This window comes from Amblyraja radiata, chromosome 10 (assembly GCF_010909765.2).
Source record: "Amblyraja radiata isolate CabotCenter1 chromosome 10, sAmbRad1.1.pri, whole genome shotgun sequence".
NCBI classification, from domain to species: Eukaryota; Metazoa; Chordata; class Chondrichthyes; order Rajiformes; family Rajidae; genus Amblyraja; species Amblyraja radiata.
Window position 1 is genome coordinate 8,585,313 of NC_045965.1, and position 25,636 is coordinate 8,610,948.

The window sequence follows — 25,636 nt, forward strand, 5'->3', positions numbered from 1 at the left end:
GTAAATTGTTCCTAGTATGTGTAGGATAGTGCAAGTGTGTGGGGATCGCTAGTGGGCAGGGACTCGGTGAGCCGAAGGGCCTGTTTCTGCGTGATATCTCTCAACTAAACTAAACCAAACTAAACATGCATTGCAGGAGTGAGCAATCTCTAATTTTGATCTCAAGGTGTGATTATTCTTCATTGTCTTTGCCTCTGTACCACCATGCCCACATTGTCATGTTGACTTGGATTTTTCTTCACTGCAATTGCATTTGAGCCAACTACCTTACTTCTGACTTTAGATTATTATTGCCACGTGTAACGCTTTTGATTGCGCGCTATCCAATCAAAGGAAAGATTATAAATAAATACAATCAAACTGTCCACAGTGCACAGATAAGGGATAAAGGTTACAACATTTAGTGGAATGTTATAATATTGAAGTCCGATTAAGTCCAATTAATGAAAGTTCAATGTCGGTAGATGGTAGATCAGGATCGCACTCTAACCGATGAGAGGGCCGTCCAGTTGCCTGATAAACCAGTGCCTGCAGTTCCTTTTGTCTCCAGACATAATTACAACTTTTAAAGGACATTTGGACACAGAGAGATGGACAGGAATGCTTTAGAGGGCTAGGGACCAAATGCTGTAAAATGTGACTAGCCAATGTACCAAGTTGGTCAGCATGGACAAGGTGGGCTGAAGGGCCTGTTTCCAAGCTACAGCTCTTTGACTCAACTTCTATAATATGCCAGACCGTGACCGCACTGGGCCTTCACCTATAAAAGATGCACGTGCACAATTCTGCTTTTATTTTATACTTGTTTGAGATCTGATGGACAATTGTTGTGTTATTTACGAGGGACTGGACTCTTTAAAGAGAGAGAGACTGGGTGATGCTGGAGTTTGGAAGGATGAGGGGGCACCTCATTGAAGCTTACCAAATAGTGAAAGGCCTGGATGGAGTGGATGTGGAGAGGATGTTTCCATTCGACATACCTTCAGAAAGGAGATGAGGAGCAATTTCTTTAGTCAGTGGGTGGTGAATCTGTGAAATGCATTGCCACAGATGGCTGTTGAGGCCAAGTCATTGGGTACTTTTAAAGCAGAGATTGACGGATTGATTAGTCAGGGTGTCAAACGTTGTGGAGGGAAAGGCAGAAGAATGGGGTTGAGAGGAAAAGATAGATGAATGGCAGATTGGCCTAATTCTGCTCCTATGATTTATGACGTATGTGGGGAAGTAAGACAACAAAATTCCTTTAAGGAGCGTGAGGACTTTGTACATTAAAGAGACGCCTTGTAGATTATCTACTGGGGCTATTGGACTTTGTCCCACATGATGCATTAGTTCCTCAATATCTTGTTCTTGCCCATGGGAAAGAGAAACGATTATTATGCTAACAATTAATGTTTAAGAGCAGAGTCAGTATGAGGTCATCATCAGTGATGTATTCAAATGAAAAAAATATGTTCCTTAATTGATTTTAACTGAAAAAAATGACTAATATGTATAATTCATAGCACTCTGTAATATGGTATCCAAAAATATGTTTATACCCAAATATCAGAAATATTGGTAATTGCATCAGGATTAGTTTGAGAGCCAATCCTAAATGGGGCTGGCCCACTCGGGCGACCTAATTGGCGAGTTTGGAAGAGTTTAGGAGAGTTTGAAAAAATGTCATGTTGAAGACCAGCTTCGACTATGTTGAAGACCAGCTACGACTATGTTGAAGACCAGCTTCGACTAGCTTCGACTAGCTTCGACTAGCTACGACTAACTTCGGGACAATTGGACACCGAATAGTGGAGAGTGAAGACAATCTCCTTCGATCTCCTTCGAACTCCCTTCGACCATGATGAAGACTATCTACGACTACCTCCGACTACCCTCTATTACCTACGACTAACATGCCGACCTACTACGACTAAACCCACGAGTAAAAAAAGTTTCGATTTTTTCCATGGCGACCTTTTTTCACTCGCGGGCATTTTTCAGCATGTTGAAAGATACGCCGCGGCCTAGGTGAGGCCTCGAGTACACGGGGACCACTCTCGAGCATGAAGGAGAGTTACAAAGAGCTCCTACGACCTCGTGTCGACCATGTTGCGAGTATGAGTCGAGGGCAAACTCTTCTAAACTCGCGGATTAGGTCGCCCAAGTGGGACAGCCCCTTAAGGACCTGTATTCACTCTGTTGGCAACCAATATCTGGTTCTTTTGGTTAGGCGTTCCTTATAACCTTATGACATGGCTGCATTTGCAGTACTGACTGGAGTTTTGGCCAAACCATTACAGGAATGGTGTGGAGGTTTTGGAGGGGTTGCAGAAGACATCTACCAGAATGCTGCCTGGATTAGAGGGTATTTGCTCTCAGATGAGGTTGGACAAACCTGGATTATTTTCATTGGTGCTTTGGAGGCTGAGGGGAGGCCTGATAGATGTTTCTAAATTTCTGACAGGCAAAGATAGGGTAAAGGGGCAGAATCTTTATCCCCAAGGTGTAAATGTTAGAGGACATAGCTTTAATGTCAGAGTGAGGGGAGAAAGTTTAAAGGAGGTGTGCGGGGCAAGATTTTTTACAGAGTGTGATGCGTGCTGCATCTCTCTGCCAGAGGTGGTGGTGGAGGCAGATATATGATGGTGGTGATTAAGAGGCTTTTAGATAGACACATGGATGTGCAGGGAATGGAGGGATATGGATCATGTGCAGGCAGAGGAGATTAGTCTCACTCGGCATCATGTTTTGCGTAGACATTGTGGGCCGAAGGGCCTGTTCCTATGCTGTACTGTTTTATATTCTATGAAGAATGCATAGATGATATTCAGTGAAATAAATAATATTGATAACATGTTGACGTTTGTTTTGCTGAGCCAACAGCAGGGATGTGTGAGAATTGTTCCCATAGTATGGGGGGGGGCACAGCGGTAGAGTTGCTTCCTTACAGCACCAGAGACCCAGGTTCAATTCTGACTATGGGTGCTGTCTGTGCGGAGTTTGTATGTTCTTCCCCGTGACCGAGTGGGTTTTCTCCGGGTGCTCCCGTTTCCTCCCAGACTTCAAAGACGTACAGGTTTGTAGGTTAAATAGCTATTGTAAATTGTAAATTGTCCCTAGTGAGTAGGATTGTGCTAGTGTAGGGGTTGATTGCCAGTTGCTGTGGACTTGGTGGGCCGAAGAGCCTGTTTCCGCACAATCTCCTTAAAGACTAAAATAAAGAGGAATAGTCATTTCAAAGTGTTAAACTTCCCTTAAAATTGGTTTTGTATCTTCAGAGCTGTGACATCAAATTTCCCCTCGGAGATGTATGTATCTTGTTTGCAGCCTGCCTAGAAACGGCAACATTCTCTGACTGGGTGTTAAGAATGCCCTGTTTCTGCTGTCAAGTTGTACGTGAGCAAGTGTGAATTGCTGGATCACTGGTTGCTTTATGGCAATAATTGGAGTAACAAGTTAACCACCATGAAAATAACTAAAAAAAAAAGGATGTTTTTTTTTGTTAAGTAAACAATTGGAAATAAGTAACATTGTACTGTAAGGCCAAGTATGCCTCTATCCTGAATTAATTTTGTAATAGAATCATAGTTTGTAAGACCTCTACCTTTTAAGATCCGTAAGACATGTGGGCTTTTTTAGTTTAGTTTAGAGATACAGAACGGAAACAGGCCCTTCGGCCCACCGAGTTCGCACCAACCAGCGATCCTCGCATATTAACACTATCCTACACACAGCATGAAAATTTTTACATTTACCAAGCCAATTTACCTAGATACCTGTACGTCTTTGGAGTGTGGGAGGAAACCGAAGATCTCGGAGAAAACCCAAGCAGTCATGGGAGAACGTACAAACTCCATACAGATAGCACCAGTAGTCAAGATCAAACCTAGGTCTCCGGCGCTGGAGTAACTCAGCGGGTCAGATGTGTGAAGAGACCAGGTCAAATCAGGGCCGGCCACAAATGACCCCAGGCAGGGCAGTGCCTGGTAAATGGTTGGGGAAGGTGTGATCTCAAGAGGGATATAACGTGGTGAACCGTGGAACTGGTTAAATGACATGGGTAGAGGAAGGGGCAAGGGGGGGGACGGGGGGCAGGGGGAGGGGAGTGCTAATAGAAGGTACTTAAAATTAGAGAATTCAACATTCATACCATTGAGGTAGAAGCTGCCCAAGCAGCATATGAGTTGCTCTTCCTCCAGTTTGCATGTGGCCTCACTTGGGCAATGGAGGAGGCCCAGGACAGAAAGGTCAGTATGGGAAACAGAGAACAATACACCACAGAAACAGGCCCTTCAGCCCACATTATCTGTGCCAAACCAGATGCCAATTTGAACTAATCTCCTCTGCCAGCATGTATCCCATATCCCTCCATTCCTTGCATATCCATGTGCCTATGTAAAAGCCTCTTAAATGCCACTATCGTATCTGCTACCACCACCACTCCTGGCAGCGTGTTCCAGGCACCCACCTGTGTAAAAAAAAACTTGCCCCACACATCTCCTTAAAAGTTTGCCCCTCTCACCTTAAAGCTATGCCCTTGAGTCCTTGACGCTTCCACCCTGGGGAGAAGGGTTCTGACTGTGTAACCCCCCACTCTGACACCACTGTGTTAAATGCTTACGGACACGTTGATGCCAGTGTGACTAGTCTTTTATTGTGCCCATTCCCAGAGCTACTCTAACACCAGATGGAAGCACAGTGTAGACGGAGCAAGCCCCAACCCCATCTCCCCACAACTCCTTCAACTATCAGCCCAATGCATCAAGAGACACACCAGGTACCAGTGTAGTTCAGTTTAGAGATACAGCATTGAAACAGGCCCTTCAGCCCACCGAGTCCATGCCGACCATCAATCACCGGTACACTCATTCTATCCTACACACTAATGGCAATTTACTGAGGCCAATTAACCTACAAACCCGCACCCAGAGAAAACCCACAAGGTCACACTCCGTATAGACAACGCCCGTAGTCAGGATTGAACCTGGGTCTCTGGTGCTGTTAGGCAGCAACTCTACTGCTGCGTCACTGTGCCTCCCTTGGGTGGAAGTCTTCTAGGTTAAACGTATCTGCAGCTTTGCACCAGAATCACGACTCACGTTGCAGCCACTATCGTATCTTTTTTAATTTTTTTGTCCAGTTAAATGTAGTTGTGGTGTTCTTTTATACTGTTTTTGGCTATGTATATGTGGGGGGCGGGGGGGGGGACTTTGAAAAATCTCTTCCCTGCACGGGAGACCCGACCTTTTTCCTGTCGGGTCTCCGTTGTCGTTGGGGCCTAGCACCGTGGAGCGGCCTCCAGCCGGAACTGTCGCGGAGCTGCGGACTACTTACCATCGTGGAGCTGGCCGGCCTCGGAGCGTGGGGAGCGGTGGTGGCGGGCGGCTGAGGCCCGTCCCCGGAGCTCGGAGGCTACAGCCGCAGGCCCGGTGGACGGGCCATCGGGAGCTCGCGGGTCCCAGGTGGGAGACCGCTTTTCGGAGCTCCGCAACGCAACTTCTCCCGCCCATGTCGCGGGGGTGGAACTACCCGGAGCGCTGCCTTACATCGCCCGGCGCGGCTTTAACGGTCGCGGGACATGCCAACGCCCGCCGGGGGCTCCCACATTGAGACATTAAGACCTGGAGCGGGGCCGTACATCGCCCGGCGCGGCCTTAACGGCCGTGGGACTTCCCATCGCCCGCCTGGGACTTTAACATCGGGAGAAAAATGGAACACAGGGGAGAGAAAAGACTTTGCCTTCCATCACAGTGAGGAGGAGATTCACTGTGATGGATGTTTGTGTGAATTGAATTGTTTGTGTGTCTTGTAGAAATTGTTCTGTTTGTATGGCTGTAGAAACAGAGTTTCGTTTGAGCCTCATTGAGGTTCAAATAACAATGAATAAATATTGTATTGTATATTGTATTGTATATTGTATTGTATTGTGTTGTCCTTCAACTCTCCTTGAGCAGGTTAGTTTATTTCAGAAATACAACTTAGAAACAGTCCCTTTAACCCGCCGAGTTCACGCCAACCATCGATCACCCGGTCACACTAGTTCTATGTTATCTCATTCTCATCTGCTCCCAAAACACTATTTACAGCGGCCAATTAATCTACATCTTGAACTGGACAAGACGTCTTGTCTTAGACAGACACAAAATGCTGCATCTCCGGAGAGAAGGAATGGGTGACGTTTCGGGTTGGAACCCTTCTTCAGACTGTCTTGTCTTGACTGAACTGCATGTCTTTGGACTGGAGAACATTGTCTTGCAGGTTGCAAGTGTAATCTATCCATTTTCCCATCACTGTTCAGATGTGATTCATGGAATATTTGTTGCTCACCCTGTCTCCGCTGGACACACCAATACTATTGCTCATATGCAATAACTGGTTGGGTCTCAATTGCTTGCCAGACATCCGGTTATCTGTGCCAATTTTCCATTTGGAATGAAGGAGCCAACAGTTTGTTGCTTTTTAACGACGGAGAACAGTAATGGTCCAGCTCATGAGAAAAATATGCTGCAGTAATAACTAATGTATCTGAGCCAATTATAAGGAAGAACATCAGACTGTCATGGGTTCTGGTATTTTATTGATAGTTTAAGTGTTGCTGATCTGCTAACTCTTAAGAATGTCTCGTTTTAATAAATCTTGCCTGAATTCCTCTGACACGAGGTCTTAGATAGCCGTGTAGTTTCCATTGGATGAAGAGAATTGTTGACGCATTATATTGGCTTCAGCAACACATCAGATGACTAAAAGTGTGAGTATGCATGATGTAACTGCCTGAGTATAGACCATTGTCATTTGATCTGCCCTTAACTCTGCCTTAAATCCTAAATGTGTGGAGTGTACTGTTCAGAGACGTTTTCTCTTCTCTACGACAGCTCCCGGCAGTCTGTGAAAATAAAGGAATTGCGATAGCAAACTTGTATGAAGCTCTGAAGTTAGACACAAAGTGCTGGACTAACTCAGCGGGCCGGGCAGCATCTCTGGAGAAAAAGGATGGGCGACGTTAGGGGTCGGAACCCCTCTTCAGACTGAAAGTAGAGGCCGGGGGGGGGGGGGGGGGGGGGGGGGGGGTAACTGTGCGTAGGAAAAGGCCGGAACAAATTGGGGCGAGGAATTGATGAACAAGGATGGATGGAGCCCACAATGGCCCATAGTTGGCTGGGGAAGAGCTGATAACAAAAGGATATGAGGACGCAAAGAGTATGAAGCCCTTCCCCATACATCACATTATTCCTGAAGAAGGGTCCTGATCTGAAACGTCATCTGTCCATTCCCTCCGCAGATGCTGCTTAACCCACTGAGTTCCTCCAGCAGTTTGTGTTTTGTTCAAGATTCCAGCGTCCTGTGTGACGACATTTTTCTGCGCTTTCTCTTTGGATATCAGTGCCTAAACTCCATTACGTTTAGCCTGTGTGCATTGAGAATCCCATTTCCCTTGTTCACTATGCAATCTTATCCTGAGGTTTCTGCAATTCCTGGGGACGGCACAGTGGTGCAGCGGTAGAGTTGCTGCCTTACAGCGCCGGAGACCCGGGTTCGGTCCTGACTACAGGTGCTGTCTATACGGAGTGTATACGTTCTCCCTGTGATGGTGTGGGTTCTCCTCGGGTGCTTTGTTATCCTACCACACTCCAAAGATTGGCGGGTTTGCAGGTTGATTGGCTGTAAATTAATTCTGTAGCTGTGTACGATAGAACTAGTGAACGCTGGTCTGGTCGGTGTGGACTCGGTGGGCCAAAGGGCCTGTTTCCACACTGTATTTTTAAAACTAAAACTTAAAAAACCAAAAACCCTATCCCAATCCAGGCAGACTTGTCCAGGTCAGTTGTACCATTGCAGCTCAGGATTTAACATGGGATTGTTCAGAACTGCGTGACTCCACAATTCACTGGAGAAAATGTAACGGTTTGGATATGTAAACATGACAAAAATATGCAGATGCTGGAAATCTGAAACAAAATTACAATGTGCAAGGAAACCTCAATAGGTCAGGCAGCGTCTGCGGAAAGGGAAGCAATGTCCTCATCTGAAAGTTCATGTAGCTGTTTTGTTTGTTTTAGTTTTAGAGATACAGCGCACAAACAGGCCCTTCGGCCCACCGAGTCCACGCCGTCCAGTGATCACCCCGTATACTAGTTCTATACTGCACGCTAGGGACAATTTACAGAAGCCATTAACCTACAAACATGTACGTTTTTGGAGTGTGGGAGGAAACCGGAGCACCCGGAGAAAATGCACGCAGTTAGAGAGAGAACATGCAAACTCCGTACCGACAGCACCCGCAGTCAGGTTTGAACCCTAAAAACCAAAATGTCCTCCCTTCTCCCCATAACTGGTGATCCCATCACAAAGCACCTTCTGGCCTTCCTCCAGCATTTGTAACATAGAGCATAGAACAGTACAGCACAGAAATGGGCTCTTTAGCCCACCATGTTTGTAATGAGCATGATGCCAAGTTAAAGTGATCTCATCTGCCTGCATGTGATCCACATCCCTCTATTCCTTGCACTTGCATGTTGCCATCTAAAAGTCTCCTAAGCACCACTATTGTATCTGCCTCCATCCCCACTGCATGTTCCAGGGCACCACCACTCTCTGTGCAAAAATGTGCCCACCACATCTCCATTAAACTTTCCCCCTCTCATCTTATAGCTATGCCCTCGAGTGTTGGACATTTCCAACCTGGGAAAAGGTTTTGACCTTCTTACCCTAGTGACACCTCTCATCGTTTTATATACTTCAGACAAGTCTCCCCTCAACCTCCGCATTCTAGACAATCCAAGTCTGTCCATCCTCTCCCTGTAGCCGAAACCCTCTAATCCAGGCCCAAAGGACATTAAAAAACTCTGAACTGTGGATCAGATAATTCAATGGATCAGAAAAATCATTAAAAAGTGGGTGGTGAATCTTTGGAATTCATTGCCTCAGACGGCTGTGGAGGTCGAATCAATGGATATTTTTACGGCGGAGATTGACATATCCTTGATTAGTATGGGTGTCAGGGGTTATGGGGAGAAGGCAGGAGAATTGGGTTGAGAGGGAAAGATAGATCAGCCATGATTGAATGGCGGAGTGGACTCGATGGACTGAATGGCCTCATTCTGCCCCTATCACGTAAGAACTTAAAAAAAAACCTCCAAGTATTTTATCCATTTTCTCCCCAATTCCCTCGCCCTTCTCATTCCCTGCGACTCCTCTTTCAAGGTCATTCTTAAATCTTGTCAAAGCAGCAGCCATTTTGGTGAGCTGTCTGTGAGATTATCTGTTTGGTGTTGAATTTGCTGCTTTGAAGCCACACCCCCACTGGGAATAAAGAAGGGCATAGATAGAGTGGGTGTGGACTGGTGGGAGAGTCTAGGACCAGAGGTCATAGCCTCAGAATGAAAGGGCGCTCTTTTAGAAAGGAGGTGAGGAGCAACTTCTTTAGTCGGGGGAGTTAATCTGTGGAACTCATTGCCACAGGGGGCTGTGGAGGCCAAGTCAGTGGATATTTTTAAGGCAGAGATTGACAAATTCTTGATTAGAATGGGTGTCAAGGGTTATGGGGAGAAGGCACAAAATGGGATTAGGAGGCAGAGATCAGCCATGATTGAATGGCGGAGTAGAATCAATGGGCCGAATGGCCAAATTCTACCCCTATAACGTGAACTTGTGAAGTGATTGAAGCTTCAACATATACTGAACAGAATATAATTTTGTAAAACTCATTCCAGGCTGGATACGAACGCAAATCACAAAGGTAAAAAGATAATGTGCACTTAATCCAGCGTGTCTTTTCACCATCTTAAAACATAGAACAGTACAGCACAAGAACAGGCCTTTCAGCCCACATTGTCTGTGCCGAACATGATGCCAGCACCATCTCTTATCTACCTGCACATAACTGATATCCCTCCATTCCCTGCATATCCATGAGCCTATCCATACGGCTCTTAAACGCCACTGTTGCATCTACGTCTGTTGATTCAGTATCAAAAATACTATTAAAACAGAAAATCTATTCTAGGTTTTGTTGGTAGATTTCTGCTTGAAATGGAAAATATATTTCAATGCGCAGCTGTTTTGATGTGACTTTAGAAGAGGCTAAAATTCTTATTGTGGGTTTTCTTTTAATAATCTTTTTTTGAATGATCTGATCTACAGTTGAGAGTTTTCACTGACAAAATTTTAGTGTTTCTCGACAGGGAAGAATTTGTGTCTAATAGGTCTTGGCAGTAGATATTCCCAGTGCTATTAGCTGCCAGAACTCTGAAACACGGCCAAAAAATGTATCCATTTGTATCAGAATGTTACAACATGTAAAGTTTCCATCTTCTCAAAGATTAAAGGGCTATTGTCTGTGTTCATAATACTGACACACTTCAAATGTGAATGCTTCCATTTGCAGGGTCAGACTTGCAGATAGCTTTGATATATACTGTCGGAATTTCATATCGAATAGGAGAATTTTTTAATTTTTTTAAAAATCTTTAATCCTTTCAAGGCCTTGTTGCTTCAGGCTGTTTTGATTTAATTATTTTTGTTTTTAAGATGCACCAAACCACACTTGAGGAATTGCACGTTCTCCTGATAGGCTCAACTGTATTTTCTTGCGACGCTGGAGTTCATTCGGCCCGGCGATATAATGCTGCCCCTCTGGTTATTCCTACTATAAGACCATAAGACCATAGGAGCAGAATTAGGCCATTCGACCCATCGCATCTACTATCCCATTCAATCATGGCTGATCTATCTTTCCCTCTCAACCCCATCCTCCTGCCTTCTCCCAGTAACCTTTGATGCCCCCCACAGGAAGAACGTACAAATTCCATCCAGATAGTCAGTGCCCAAGGTCAGGATCAAACCCGGGGCTCTGGTGCTGTGAGGCAGCAGCTCTACCAGCTGTGCCATTGAATGACCCTCTTTGATCTCCTGGTTCTCATACTCTGTACCTCAGGTTTGCTTGAAAACTCTGCAGAGAAACCCTTTTGGATGCTTCACTAAATTCAAGGTGCTGAATCGATGCTGGTGGGTTGCAATGTGCCTAAATGTAAGGGCAGCACAGGGGTAGAGCTGCTGCTTCCAACCACCAGAGCCCCAGGTTCGATCCTGGCCACCGGTGCTGTCTGTGTGGAGTTTGCACGTTCTCCCTGTGACGGCGTGGGCTTCCCCCGGGTACTCCGGTTTCCTCCCACATCCCAATGATGTGCGGGCGTGTAGGTTAATTGTCCCTCTGTAAGTTGCCCCTAGTGTGTAGGGAGTGGATTAGAAAGTGGGATAGCATAGAACGAGTGTGAAGTTCTATATGATCGGTGTGGACTAGATGGGCTGAAGGTCTTGTCTCCATGCTGTATCTCTAAAAACGAAAAACTAAGACCAAAGCAACTGGCCAGGTCTCTGCTCAAACTGCATGTGGAATTCATAATACAAAATTAACAAATCTAAACTCTGCTCAGGTGATGTCCATGCTATATCTCTGAACTAAAAACTGAATCTTTGCCCCATCTGCCTGGGCATGAATTTATTTACCGGCACAATTAAACTGCTCAAAAATGAAGTACTGTTTACAATTTTACTTTAAGGAAAAGCACAGTCAGGTTGTCTGTCTTTGAAGCCCATTGTTGTATTCGGGGGTTTAGCTCCCATTCATAATCATTGGCCCTGGGTAGCATGATAAATGGCTTCACTTGTCAGCTCTCAGTGAAGTACAGCCCAGGGTTTTGTGATTAACACGAGCCTATCTTCGCAGGGCTGGGTCGACTTTTGATATGCTATTTCACCGTTAAAAAAATGGAAACATTACTTCTCACTCCCCTGTAAGATAGCAGGAGAGGATCTCTGCGGTAAATGCATTCCGAGCTCCTGCTGTAATCTCATGAGTAATTTACACAGTAAATTATTTTTTGTCAGACAAAGTGAAGGATGTTTATATTTCACATTTTGGGTTGGAAGGCGGGGGGTTGATAACCAGCCAGGTGTCCTGAAGAAGGGTCTCGACCCGAAACGTCGCCCATTCCTTCTCTCCAGAGATGCTGCTTGCCCCGCTGAGTTACTCCAGCATTTTGTGTCTGTCTTCAGGTGTCCTGAAATATTGACACAAATGCAAAACGGTAAACTCACGACTGTTTTGGGAAGCAACAATATCAATAATAATGAGTGATTTATGAATACTTTTGTTGCAGAGCACCAGGTAGATTTGCCATCCAGAATGTCAAGGATCAGTACAACACCGAGAGAAACCCGATAATATAATATGACTATGGAACTGATGCGCTACACGCTGAGAACTATATTCTGCACCTTTGCTCTACCTATTGTACTTGCGTTTGGCTAGATTGTACTGATGTATAGTGTTATCTGATCTAATTGCAGAACATGCAACATAAAGCTTTTCCCTGTACCTTGGTACATGTGGCAATAAATAACCTAAATCTAAATTTAATTTTAAATACTAAACCAGACCTTTTAAATTCGCACTACTGAACCTTTTCAGCGGTTATAATGTGGCATGAAATTGTAGCGTAACAATTCTTCTGGAAAAGTCCAAAGTCTGCAATGGTGTAATAGCCCTCTCCCACCGTACGTGTTCATTCCAAGAGTTCTCCCGAGTTTGCCCTGATTCGAACTCGGAGATTTACGGTAATGGCCACTCGTCGGTACTCGGGGCTCTCGTGGACATTTTTCAACATGTCGAAAAATCTTCACTAGTCTTCCCGTGCCTACCTGCCGTTAGCGAGTCTTCCCGAGTACCTGCCGTTAGCGTCACGAGCCGCTAAGAGATGTCCCCGAGTTCCGACGTACCCGCTACGTTCATTCTCCGTGCTTACCACGAGTTTGATTTTTTTAAACTCGGGAGAGCTCTTGGAATGAACTCGCACCGTGGGACAGGGCTATTAGTTGGAAGACTGTCATCTTAGTTCACTGTAACTTCCAGGGTAATATTCTTCTCACCCACCTTTGTAGACTGCTGCTTTGTTTTATTGAAAATCCGCACATTGACTTCAATAAGAGATGATTGTTGATGGATCGCAAACTACAATGAGAAAAATTGTTAATGCTGTGTTTTTATTTCTTACGATTTTACGAATTACTATTTGCATTGCCTTTGTGATTTTGGCTCCTTCTCCAGTGCCTAGTACTTGTCCTTTGTATACCGCCAACAGTGAAAATCATACTCCAGAGAGTCTTTGCAATTTCCATTACATTCTCATCTTCTGACTACCTGACAGAAATATGGGCTTTTGTAATGATTTATTCTAATGTACTATGAATAAACATTAAAATTCAAAGAAATTTTCACAACCCTAATATTTTTCGTGCATTTTATCTTGCACGCAACTTACATTTGCATTTCAAGGAGATTCAAAAGCATGTATATTATCCAAATAGCTGTTTCATGTTTGAAGTCACTTGATACATGGGAGTGTCCTTACCATTTAGATCATCTTCAGATTATTTATAGACCATTTCCCAACATCTAAATTAAAACCTTCCTGATTTTAGTTTATTTCTCCATTTTTATAACATATTAAACATGAAGTATTTTATTGGCACACAAAAGTCTCAATTTGCAGGTACTTCTCTAAAGCATGCAACCAAGTTAATGCCCTACTTGATTTGAATCCCCCCCCCAAACGTCCCCATCCCCCACCCTCGTTCATCCCTTTGCAGTCAGCGTGAGTCACTGCATCTATTGATGTTTGCCTATACTAATAGTTTGTCTATAAGCACAACTTGCCCTCCTAACATTTCAGAGGAATATTGTGCATTATATGCTATGAACGGAACACACATCGAGAATGTGAAATTAGTTTTACGCAACCCATGTACATGTTAATTAGTTTCACAAAAAGGACATTTTTGCACTTTATCTTTCAAAAACCAAGCAAGAACACCTTTATTTTCGTCTTTCAAACATTCATAGCATGCATGGCGTTTAAGAGGCTTTTAGATAGGCACATGGATATGCAGTGACTTGACATCATGTTCGGCATGAATATTGTGGGCTTCAGGGTCAGTTCCTGTACTGTACTGTTCTATGTGCTTATATGTTAAGTTTTGATGTTTGCAACAAGGATTTAAAGAAGTGCTTGCAGCATTATGGGTTAATTATTTTGTACATATCTTTGAGAAATGCAAAGGTGGCGTTTCAAATAGTCTTCTCATCTTTAGAAACAAGGAACTGCAGATGCTGGTTTACACAAAAGGACACAAAGTGCTGGAGTAACTCAGCGAGTCAGGCAGCATCTCTGGAGAACATGGATAGGTGACATTTCAGGTTGGGAATCTTCTTCAGACTGGAGAAGGGTCTCAACCTGAAATGTCATCCATCTATGTTCTCCAGAGATGCTGCCTGACCCGCTGAGTTACTCCAGCACTTTGTGTTCTGATCTATAGCCTCACTAGCGTTGGCCACTTGTTTGATGAGACAGAATTTAATCCAGTGACTCAAAGCATTAATTTATTACCATGATATACTACTCCAGCTCATTGCAAGTTTTTTTGGAATAAACATTAAAAATATCAATGCTGTTTAGGAGTTTGAATAATTGCCTTCAACATGTTTAATTTCAGGGAGAGCCAATTACATTTTGTGAAGAGAGTTACGTGGCCCATCGATCCAGCACCATTAAACACTTCCTGCAAAATGCTGTGCAGCTTCAGCTCTTCAAACAGGTAAGGTTAAAGCTGAGGGTCTGTGTGTCAACGTGGGAAATCTGCTGGGGATGTAACGGGAGAGGAAAGTCTGGCAGAGCAGTGCAGTGGGTAGAGTCGCTGGCTCACAGCGCCAGAGACACAGGTTCGATCCCGACCTCGGGTGCTGGCTGTGTTGTAAGACACAGCGAGTGAGGATTTCATTGTTTCGTTGTCGGTACATATGACAATTAAACACTCGTGCTTCTTGAACGTGGTTGAGGCAAGAAATTTACCTTGAACATATTCTCTGGCTCGTCCTTCACAACTCACTTGGGATGAGATTCTTAAAGATTCACAAGCCGCTGAGAGTAGAACATGTCTACCTAGTTTGGGCAAGGACTCACTGTGAAACCATGCACTCCAGTGTTCATCTCTAAGGGCAAGGAGAACATTGTCAATGGGGCCAGCACAGTGGCGCAGCGGGTAGAGCTGTTGCCTCATAGCGCCACAGACCCAGAGTAGGGGAATCAACATCCAGAGGACAGAGGTTTAAGGTAAAGGGGGGAAAGATTTAATAGGAACCTGAGGGGTAACCTTTTTACACAAAGAGTGGTGGGTGTCTGTAACGAGCTGCCGGGGGGGGGGGGGGCGGTAGTTGAGGCAGGTATCATCACAATGCTTAAGAAACATTTAGACATGTACATGGATAGGACAGGTTTAGAGGGATGTGGGCCAAATGCAGGCAGCTTGGACTATTATAGCTAGGACATGTTGGTTGACGTGGGCAAGTTGAGCTGAAGGGTCGGTTTCCACACTGTATCACTGTATCACCACACGGTTCGATCCTTACCTCGGGTGCTGTCTGTGCGGAGTTTGCAGGTCAATGTTCTCCATGTCACCACATGGGTTTCCCCCGGGTGCTCCAGTTTCCTCCCACATCCCAAAGATGTGCGGGTTTGCAGGTCAATTGGCCCTCTGTAAATTGCCCCTGGTGTGCAGGGAATGCATGATAAAGTACGATAACATAGAACTAATGTGAATGGGTGGTCGATGGTTGGTGTGAGCTCGGTGGGGCGAAAGACCGGTTTCCATGTTGCACATGATGACCTGAATGGCCTCAGTCTGTGCCATAAATTAATTTTGATAGATGCGTGTAGGTTTCAGTTCAGGCGATAGAAATGCCTAAATTTCAAGGAAGAAAGGGATGAAAGCATATTGCTAGGAATGTCAGAACAATTCAGGGGAGACACAAGGAACTGCAGATACTGGAAACTAGAGCAAAACACAAAATGCTGGAGGAACTCAGTGAGTCTGAAGAAAAGTCGTCTGTCCATTCCCTCCACATAACCCGCTGAGTTCCTCCAGCACTTGGTGATTTGCTATGAAACTATGTAGAGCTTTCTTCCCATGGAATGATAATGCTAAGAAATTATTTCTAAGGGTCTTTAAAATGTTAGGAGCTGAGACAAGGTTTTGGGAGGATGTTTCCACTTCCAGGGAGGGGCCCTAAATATGATATTCCTCATGAATCCATCTGGGAATTCAAGAGGATTTCTTTGCCCAGAGCGAGTTTAAAATTTGGAGCATTGAAAAGTTGAGGTCATCAGTATTTAAAGGAAATATGATTTAGAGAAATAGTTTAGTTTAGAGATACAGCACAGAAACAGGCCCTTCGGCCCACAGAGTCCATGCCCACCAGCGATCCCGCACACTAACACTATCCTACACTCTAGGGACAATTTACAATTATACCAAGCCAATTAACCTACAAACCTCCTGGAAATGGTCAGTAAGTTTAGATTGGCAATGGTTTAAAGCGGCACAGTGTGTAAATGCTCATTTGTTCATGCAGTTTATAAAAAACTTGCAAGCTGAGATTTTAAGAGCGACTTTGGAAAAGTGTTGAAAAACTGTCTGGCGTAAAAATGATTTGTAGGGCTACACTGTGGTGCAGTGGTAGAGTTGCTGGCTGATGACTCCAGGGACCTGGGTTCGATTCTGACTACAGGTGCTGTCTGTACAGAGTTTGCACGTTCCCCCTGTGACTGCGTGGGTTTTCTCCGGGTGCTCCGGTTTCCTCCCACATTCTAAAGACGTACAGGTTTGTCGGTTAATTGACCTGTAAATTGTCCCTGGTGAGTAGGATAGAACTAGTGTACGGGTGATCACTGGTCAGCACGGACTCGATGGGCCAAAAGGCCTGTTTCCACATTGCTCCTCTAAAATTAAAACTGAAATCTCCAAACCATCTTGGCAGAATATTTTTCAGTTGCATTGTGATTGCTTGCTTGAATTATGTTTCTCTTCACTCTCCCCATCACTGAATTATTCTCAACTTGTGCGTTCTGGTGTGTGTATAAGAATATTTACAATTCAAATGGCAAGCAAAACTCCTTCAGTCATATCTGCCTGTCCATACATTTCTCTCCCAAATGACTGAAACAGTTCACTTAACTTTTACTCTACATTCAGATACTAAGAAAGCACAAAGAGATATTTGACCCATTGTCTCTCAGCTGACATTTTACTAGAGTATCTAATTCCCCCGACATTCCCTCTTGTCTTTCTCCCATCAGGTACAAAAGCATGAAAGCACATTCAACCAGATTCAGGAACAGCTTCTTCCCCTCTGTTATCAGACACAGAACATTCCCACATCAGCTAGGGTGTATTCCTGATCTTCCAACCTACCTCATTGCAAACATTGGACTTTTCCTCTGTAACTGTAATGCTATGATGCTTTGAGCACTGCATTCTGCACTCTGACATTTTTCTCTTTGCATTACCTGTTGTACTTGTGTATGGAAGATAGTCACAAAGTGCTGGAGTACTTCAGTGGGTCAGACAGCATCTCTGGAAAAAAAGGGTGGGTGGGTGGCATTTCGGGTCAGGACCCTTCCTCTTTGAAGAAGGTATCCAACCCAAAACGTCACCTATCCATGTTTTCCAGAGATGCTGCCTGACCTGCCTAGTTACTCCAGCACTTTGTGTCTATCTTCAGTATAAACCAGCATCTGCAATTCCTTCCCGCACGTACTTGTGTGTGGCTTGGTTGTACTCATGTCTAGTTAGATTGATTGGTTAGCACACAAACCAAGCTGTTCACTGTATCTCGGTACACATGACAATAATAAACCAACACTAATGATTAATCTTCCTCACATTTTCTTTGCAGTCATATTACAGTGTTGATTCTCTCTCAGAGTTGCTTCTGAAAACAGCCTTACAGGTTATCATCACACAACCTTCCACAACTTTGTCACCAAGACCCCAACTCTCCCTGCAGGTATCTCTCACATTACCCCGGTACTGATGCCGATCCGATCTCTTCCAAGTTATCTTTCACTTCTTCCATCTTTTACCACCACAGTCAGGTCAGGCCCCTTATTTTCTCCATCGCCGTCAAATCTCTGCTAAAATGTTCCCTGATACCAAAGGGAACGATCACAGCATCTTCAACTCTCCACTTAACTGAGATCCCTCATCAGACACCACTATGTAGCTGAAGGCTAACTAATGAGGCAGGTACAATCACATAATGTAAGCTTTATTTGGATAGATACATGGACAGGAAAGGTTTAGAGGGATAGAAGCCAAACATGGGTAGGTGGGACTAGTAGAGATGGGGCATTTTGGTTGGAATGGACAAGGTGGGCCGAAGGGCCTGTTTCCGTGTTGTATGACTCTTAACTATTTTTCATGTGTTGACATTTTTTTTAAATTAGAACCCTTTACATTTCCCTAAAACTCCAGAATTATTATTTTTTTAATTGATAGGGAGCAGATCATTCCATTATTTGGACATTCTGAACTGTGCACGAACAGTGTGTCTTTGGCACTCGGGTAGAAGTGAAACTGAAACACCACCTATCCATGTTCTCCAGAGATGCTGACTGACCCACTGAGTTACTCCTACACTGCGAAACATCACCTATTATCCATGTTCTCCAGAGATACTGCTTGACCCACTGAGCTGCTGCAGCACTCTTTGTTCTTTTGTGTAAACCAGCATCTGCAGTTCCTTGTTTCTACATTCTGGGTGGAAGTGAGTGTGGATTGGGGAGTGGGGAAGGATGGGGAGAAAGGAGACAACAATGATGTCGCTGATGTTGAGGACCTTACTATCTAAATCTGAAATGTGTCTGCTGTTGAGACATTTTGAGAAAATAATTGTCCATCCAAAAATCTCCAATTCTGTCCACGAATATTCTCTTTTTAGGTTCTTCATTAGTTCAACCAACGTTACTCAACTCTCTGAATCAATTTTTAATTTAGTTTATAGATACAGCATGGATACAGGCCCTTTGGCCCACCGAGTCTGTGCCGGCCAGTACACTGGTACTATCCTACATAATAGGGACAATTTAGATTATTTACCGAAGCCAATGAACCTACAAACCTGTACATCTTTGGAATGTGGGAGGTAACCGGAGCACCCGGAATAAATCCACATGGTCACAGGGACAACGTGCAAACTCCATACAGACAGCATCCATGGTCAGGATTGAACCTGTGTCTCTGACGCTGTTCGGCAGTAACTCTACCGCTGCGCCACCATGCCGACCCTACAAATAATTCTTGTGCCTGATAGCTTTTCAACACTTTTCTAAAGTGCCTCTTAAAATCTGAGTTCTTGCAAGTTTGATTATAAACTACATTAACAAATGAGTGTTCACCTCAACTCTGACAGGAAAATATTAACTGTTGGTTCTGAATAAGTTGTACAGCATCTGTTTAGACACGGCTAATTTGTCTGGTCTGGTTACAGGCTGTTGTGGTTCAGTAGTATGAGGGAATGGCAATGAATCAAATGCTATCTTGCAGCAGAAGAATTTCTTGAGTTTTCTGTGTGATTACAGCCAGCACTTCAAAGATGTTTCTGCTCTGTGGTAGCTCAGTTGTCTTTATTTTACTCTGCTCAATATGAAATCCAATAAAATACTGCTGCTCTGACCATGAACCAAGGTTTCGCTTCTTGGAAAAGGGCCCATTGAGAATAAATAGGACTTTGTCCAATAAAGTTAAAGAATATCTCCCTGGCTTCTATCATTTGGATTCCACTTTCCTCTGCCATTGTTTTGATTTGCAGGAATTTAGCTTGCTTCATATCAGTGTCATACCAGTGACTGCGGTACCTCTCCACTCAGTCTCAGCATCCACCCAGTGGGTGGATTTTACCAACCTGAACTCAATTTCTTCCACTGTTAAAGAAATACTTTTCACCATTTCTGTCAATAATGCCAATGTCTATAATTGGAAAAACAACAGATAACGTTCTGGCCTCAATATTCCTCAACCTTAAAAAGGTCACTGCTGTCGTCAAACTGAAACAAGAGATGTTGTGAGGCTATTTTGAAAGGTCTGTGCATTCATATTTTTTGTTTTATGTGAAATAGGTTGAAATCTTAAAAAGAATTGTACATTGCCTGTCAGGGGATATGGGGCGGGAGAATGGGGTTAGATAGATCAGCCATGATTGAATGGCAGAGTAGAATTGATGGGCCAAATGACCTAATTCCGCTCCTGTCTCTTATATGTTTTTTAATTATACACATTATTGTACACATTATTTAATTGAACACATTATTGAATTTTTGTTTAGTTTTTTAGTTACAGTTTAGACAATAGACAATAGGTGCAGGAGTAGGCCATTCGGCCCTTCGAGCCATTCAATGTGATCATGGCTAATCATCCCCAATCAGTACCCCATTCCTGCCTTCTTCCCATATCCCCTGACTCCATTATTTTTAAGAGCCCTATCTAGCTCTCTCTTGAAAGCATCCAGAGAACCTGCCTCCACCGCCCTCTGAGGCAGAGAATTCCACAGACTCACCTCTCACTGTGAGAAAAAGTGTTTCCTCGTCTCCGTTCTAAATGGCTTACTCCTTATTCTTAAACTGTGGCCCCTGGTTCTGGACTCCCCCAACATCGGGAACATGTTTCCTGTCTCTAGCGTGTCCAAACCCTTAACAACCGTAGAAACAAAGTTTAGAAACAAACCCTTCGGCCCACCGAGTCCACGCCAACCAGTGATCACCCGTTCACTCCAGTTCTGTTTACCACTTTGGCATCCACTCCCTACACACCAGGGACAATTTACAAAAGCCAATTAACCAACAAACCTGTACATCTTTGGAGTGTGGGAGGAAACCGAAGCATCCTGTGCAAATCCATGCGGCCACAGGGGGAATGTACAAACTCAGTCCAGACAGCACCTGTAGTCAGGATTGAACCCAGGTCTGTGGCTCTGTGAAGCAGCAGCTCCACCGCTGTGCCACCGTGCTGCCATTGTATGTTTTATTTCATAGTGCTGTACATAGTTAATTCATTGCACACATCTGAGAATGTTACAACACAAAGTACTGGAGTAAAGGGCCTGTCCCACGAGCATGCGACTCCATGTGGCAAGCGCGACCTAACGTGGTCGCTTGAGCCGTACGGCCTCGCGGGGCCGGTCCCACTTCGATTGCCGGAGCCGTATGGAGTTGTGCGGAGTAGGTCCCGACATCGCGCGGGGCTCCGAAAAACTGACCGTGCTCAAAAATTCTACGCGGCAACGGCCTGCCGGCCCGCAGCCACCTCGATGCCGTACACACCGCCTCGACGGGCATACACAGCGTCTCGACGCCGTACGCAGCATCTTGACGCCGTACGTCACGTGCGAACTTCCCGCGGACTTCGCTCGAACTTCACGTCACTCAATCGACCTCCGCGCGGCCCCCGCTTCCGGTTTGGTCGCGCTTGCCGCATGCAGTCGCATTCTCGTGGGACAGGCCCTTAACTCAGAGGATCTGGCAGCATCTCAGGAGAGAAGGCATAGGTGATGTTTCGGGTCGGAACAGTGCTTCCACACCTCAAAAAAACATTGATGTATTTCCGGGTATTTCCCGGCTCGGTAAGCCTTCCCCAACTGCGCACGTGCAACTGCCGCCACAACTGCGCACGCGCGGAAACCGGGCCCACTGCACATGCGCGGACACTCAGCGTCACTACCATGTCACCGGCGCCATTTTCAATTGTGACGCGGCTGACGGGCCTCCCCCAACTGCGCAGGCGCGGATGGTCATAAATATACAGGTATGTACTTTTTTTCCCGCGAATAATCCCGCGGGCCCGATTGGATTCATTGGCGTCTCCCCGCACGTGCGCAGTGGGCCCGGATTCCGCACGTGCGCAGTTGAGGCGGCAGTGGAACATGCGCAGTTGGCGAAGACTTACCAGGCCAGGAAATTTCCCGACATTTCCCGAAATTATTTAATTTCCCTAAAATTACTCGAAGACAACCAGAATTTCCCGAATTTCAGGTAATTTCCTTCAAAGTGGAAACACTGGTCGGAACCCTCTTTCAATCTGAAAGATAGAGATGGAGAGGGGTGAAAACTGGAGGTGCGACAAAACCAGAACAAAACTCAGTGGTATGAATGTTGATTTCTCTTATTTTAAGTAACTCCTGCATATCTCCCCACCCCCTCTCTCTCCACCTCTCCCACTCCTCATCCTACTAGTTCCACTGTGCACATCCTTCCATCCCTGTCGATATCACCTCTTCCCCGGCCAACAATGCGCTATTATGGACTCCATCCTTCCTGGGATCATCTGTTGCTGGCCCTGTTTTGTTCTGGCCTTTTCGAGCCTCCAGTTCCCCTCACCCCAATCCCCACCCCCACATTTATCTTTCAGTCTGAAGAAAAGTTTCAATCCCTCATCAGGCTCCACAATGTAGCTGAAGTCCAAGTATTGAGGCAGGTACAATGCAACATTAAAACACCATTTGAACAAGTGCGTGCACAAGAAGGTTTAGAGGGATATGGGCCAAATGTGGGCAGGTGGGACTGGCTTAGATGGGGCATCTTGGTCAGCATGGACGAGTTGGGCTGAAGAGCCTGTTTCTGTGCTGCGTCTTTCAGTGATTCAGCAAAGATCTCATATTTCGCTTGGCAGCTTACAACCCAGCGGTATGAATATCGACTTCCCTAACTTCAAGTTACCCTTGCTTTCCCTCTCTCTCCATCCCTCCCCCATCCTATTTGTCCGACCAGTCTGACTGTCCTCCTGATTAAATTCTATGTTTGTATGCCTCGTTGTCACCTTCCCCTAGCTAACAATGATCTATTCTACATTTTCTATTAACTTTGTCTCCTTTGATCTCTCGTTTTCACACCTTACCCATATCTCTATGTCTCCCTCTCCTCTGAGTCTCAGTGTCACGACCCGAAACGTCACCCATTCCTTCTCTCCAGAGATGCTGCCTGTCCTGGTGAATTACTCCAGCATTTTGTGTCTCTCTCTGGCATTGGCTTGATGGGCTGCAACAGGATGTGGTAAGAAAATGGTGCAGCATAATAAATGTTGATTGTACATTTAAAAATGAATTAAATTGGATTAACCTGGATGAATCTACCCGATGTGTCGTTTTCCATTCTCTTGACTGAATCCTTGCACCTTTTATCTTTCAGTTTATTGATGGCAGGTTGGAAAAGCTAAATGCAGGGAAAGGGTTTTCGGATGTTTTTGAAGATGAGATCACTGCTGGAGGCTACAGTGGAGGTATGGAACCAACTGGTATTAAAAGCAGATATCTTTGTTGTTAATATTTTAGCAATGCTCGAGTTTTTTTATTCCCGTGAGAACGGCAGCTCTCAAATGTCAGGAGTAGACCCATCTTTTGTCCGGGCATTGTCTAGGGTAATGTCTCAGCAGACCATTGATCACGTTTCATTCAGTCACCGCATCATTGATTTTGCTTCAGGTGATTTTATTTGGTTTAGTGATTGCTTACAAACAAGCACCACTAAAATTTCTTTACCCAAGTGCACTACAATTCTGAATTGCTTATTCAGTTTGGTTTGCTAATTCAGGAGTAGACGAGAGATGTTGATGAGCACTGTAGGAAAAGCCATGGCATATAAACCATCTGTTTATTAAACCTGTACGGGGGAGAAAGGACAGAGGTTTTGGTCTGAATCAAAAAAAATTTTTATGACCTTAGTTTAGAACAAAGGAAAAACTTTTTTTCAAAACTATATTCAGTTTTGCTTTGTTTAGAGGTGCAGTGTGGAAACAGGCCCTTCGGTCCAGAGTCTGCACCAACCAACAATCACCTCATACCCTATCCTACACACTAGGGACAAACTATAGAGGCCCAATTAATGTACAATCCTGCACGTCTTTGGAGTGTGGGGGGAAACTGGAGCATCCGGAGCAAACCCACGAGGTTACAGCGAGAACGTGCAAACTCCACACAGACAGCACCCGAGGTCAGGATTAAACCCGGGTCTCTGGCACTGTGAGGCAGCAGCTATACCGCTGCACCACCGTGCCATCAGTGATTAATAATTGAAAAGTAAAATAAACATATAATTCCTAAAATTTCCTAAAATTCTGCTGTACATCTTAATTTTTTTTTTGTGTGCTTTAACAAATGAAATATTTTTTCTGGAACAGAATTTGCCATTCAGCTAACACGTCTACTCCGCCATTCAATCATGGCTGATCTATTGTTCTCCCCCAACCACATTTCTCTGCCTTCACCTCTTGACATTCGACACCTTTACTAAATAAGAACATATCAGTCTCTGTCTTAAGGACATCTGTGGCAATGAATTCCACAGATTCACCACACTCTGGTTAAATAAATTCCTCCTCATCTCCATTCTAAAGGGCCTGTCCCACCAGCATGTGATTGCATGCGTCTAGCGCGACCAAACGTGGTCGCTTGAGGCGTACGGCCTCGCGGGGCTGGTCCCACTTCCAAGCGCGGAGGCGTATGGAGTTGTGCGGGGCTGGTCACGACATCGCGCGGGACTCCGAAAATCACGCACTGTCCGAAATCTTCGTGCGCCAACGGCCTGTCGGCCCGCAGGCGCATTGACGCGTACGCTGCGTCTCGACGGCAGTACGCTGCGTCTCGACGGCGTACGCCTAACGCATGCCGTTGCGTGCTAACATCACCGCCCGATGCCGTGCGACGTCCAAATTTAGTCGGCCCGCCTCCTGCCCAGCTGATTGGTGAGTATGATGTCGGGACCAGCCCCGCACAACTTCATACGCCTCCGCGCTTGGAAGTGGGACCGGCCACGTTTGGTCGCGCTAGACGCATGCAATCGCATGCTGGTGGGACAAGCCCTTAAAGGTACGTCCTTTTATTCTGCGACTGTGCCCTCTGGTCCGAGACTCGCCCACTAGTGTAAACATCCTCCATTCTATCCTGGCCTTTCATTCTACCAGATGGAGTAACTATGAATGTTTGAACTCTGAGCACCAGCCTCTAGCCTGGTCACGCCATGTAATAAGATCTTGGCTGATACCATGTTAAACTAATCTCTGCTTGCACGCGATCCATATCCTTCCATTCCTTGCATATCCATGTGTCTATCTAAAAGCCTCTTAAACGCCACTATCGTATCTGCCTCCACCACCACCCCTGACAACGAGTTCCAGGCACTCACCACCCTCTGTGTAAACAAAAACTTGACCTGTACATCTCCTTTAAGTTTTCCCCTTCTCATCTTATAGCCATGCCCTCCAGTCTTTGACATTTCCGGCTTGAGAAAAAAGGTCTGACTGCCTACCCTATCTCAGCTTCTTATAACTTCATATACTTTTACCAGGACGCCCTCTGATGTTTCAGAGAAAACAATCCAAGGTTGTCCAACCTCACCGTGTGGCTAATGCCCTCAAATCCAGGCTGATTCCCTGCTTTCTCTTGAGAAAGAGATTTTGAAAGACTTTAGATTTTACTTTAGACCATAGACACAGCGTGGAAACGGGCCCTTCAGCCCAGCGTCCACTTCGACCAGTGATCACCCTGAACACTAGCACTATCTTACACACTAGGGACAGTTTTACAATTCTTACCGAAGCCAATTAACCTACATCCCTGTATGTCTTTGGAATGTGGGAGGAAACCCGAAGATCTCGGAGAAAACCCGCGCGGTTCTTAAACTGTGACCTCGGGTTGATTCTCCAACAATGAGAAACATCCTCTCCACACCCGCACTGCAAGATCTCCCAGGAATTTGGACGTTTAAACCAAGTTGCC

General features: G+C 45.1%; 1 protein-coding gene across 2 annotated transcripts in view; it reads left to right on the forward strand.

Annotated features, from left to right (window-relative positions):
* Positions 1–25,636, forward strand: part of dennd1b (DENN domain containing 1B) — a 280,956-nt gene that overhangs the window by 214,686 nt on the left and 40,634 nt on the right. For both annotated transcript variants that reach the window (XM_033027984.1, XM_033027985.1), the window contains 2 exons: positions 14,533–14,634; positions 23,052–23,142. In XM_033027984.1, coding sequence (XP_032883875.1) covers positions 14,533–14,634; positions 23,052–23,142 — 193 coding nt within the window. The remainder of the gene's footprint in view (positions 1–14,532; positions 14,635–23,051; positions 23,143–25,636) is intronic.